General features: G+C 32.7%; 1 protein-coding gene across 1 annotated transcript; it reads right to left on the reverse strand.

The window, feature by feature from the left end:
• Positions 1-6: 6 nt before the first annotated feature.
• On the reverse strand, positions 7-1214 carry LOC118763831 (neuropeptide Y receptor type 1-like). The gene has a single exon (XM_036503681.1). The coding sequence runs from the start codon at positions 965-967 to the stop codon at positions 44-46; it is 924 nt and encodes a 307-aa protein (XP_036359574.1). The 5' UTR covers positions 968-1214; the 3' UTR covers positions 7-43.

Here is a 1214-nt window from a genome sequence, read left to right on the forward strand (position 1 = left end):
TGAAAGTATTCCTCCCTGTTGAAAATGTCGTATAAACCAAGTCCTAAAATTTCTCTTCCATTTCAAAGACAGTTTTGTCCCTAGTAAATATATTTACAAAACTTTTCTGGAATATTTTGTTGCAGAATCCATATACCATAGGATTTAAGGATGAATTTAGAATCCAAGTACGATATAAAACTACTTTCAAAATCTGCAAGAAGTTAGAATCTTTGCAGTATGGATATGAGACACAGAATATTAGAGTTGGTGAAAAACTGACAAAATACAAAACAGAAATTGAGATAAGCACAATGTTTGTGCGACTGATTCGTTCATGTTCCGAAGTTTCTTCATTATTTTTTTCTTTCTTGAAATGCTTATAAATCGTGTTCCGAACAAATGAATAAAGTACAGTCATGCTGAGGACAACAATACTGTGTATAATTAATGCCATGAGAGCATATAACCAGAGGAATGGTCTTCTGAAGTCACTGCCACATATCATATACATCATATGTTCATGAGAAAAGGGAATACTATCAGCGTAGAAAAGAGGTGGCAGGACAAATGCAAGTGCTGCTACGATTAGGAAAATAATAAGAGTAATGCACATCTTTGAAGTAATTTGTTTGCTAGATGGATGACATATCCTTCTGAATCTTTCAATGGCAATTATAAGAAGAATGAGGGATGACATGATAGAACAGGTGAAGACAATAAACTTGTATAATTTACACAAATATTTTGATTGAATTGCTGGGTAAAGTTCAGCCATTTCCAGAGGCATTCCAAGGATACATCCAATGAGATCAATAACAGCCAGTACAAGGATGAATGTTTCTACATTGCTTTTCTTGGACTGTCGTGCATAAATATATATCACAAATATGTTACCTATGAGTCCCACAATTAGGAATAAAGGTATGAGGCTAAAAACAATTAATCTTGTAAACAAAACAGGATCAGACAAATGAGTAGCATTCATGTTGAAACAAGTGTGTAGTTTCCAGTAAAGGAAGTATAACGTATATATGTTGATTATTGAAATGTATATACGTGCATATGTTCATATATGTGTATAAATCTGTATAAAACACTAATGTCACATTAGTTTCAGATATGTACTTGTAGGTAAGCAAATTGATTAGTGCATTAACATCATTTGTAATCCAAACTTGTATACTGGAGATGATATTCTTTTTTGTTCTGTTGTTGCAGTTGAGTTCTTACAC

This window comes from Octopus sinensis, linkage group LG6 (genome assembly GCF_006345805.1).
Source record: "Octopus sinensis linkage group LG6, ASM634580v1, whole genome shotgun sequence".
Lineage (NCBI taxonomy): Eukaryota > Metazoa > Mollusca > Cephalopoda > Octopoda > Octopodidae > Octopus > Octopus sinensis.

What these genes read in the sequence shown, in the direction of transcription:
- LOC118763831 (XM_036503681.1), bottom strand. Translation starts at nt 967, where the DNA reads ATGAATGCTACTCATTTGTCTGATCCTGTTTTGTTTACAAGATTAATT.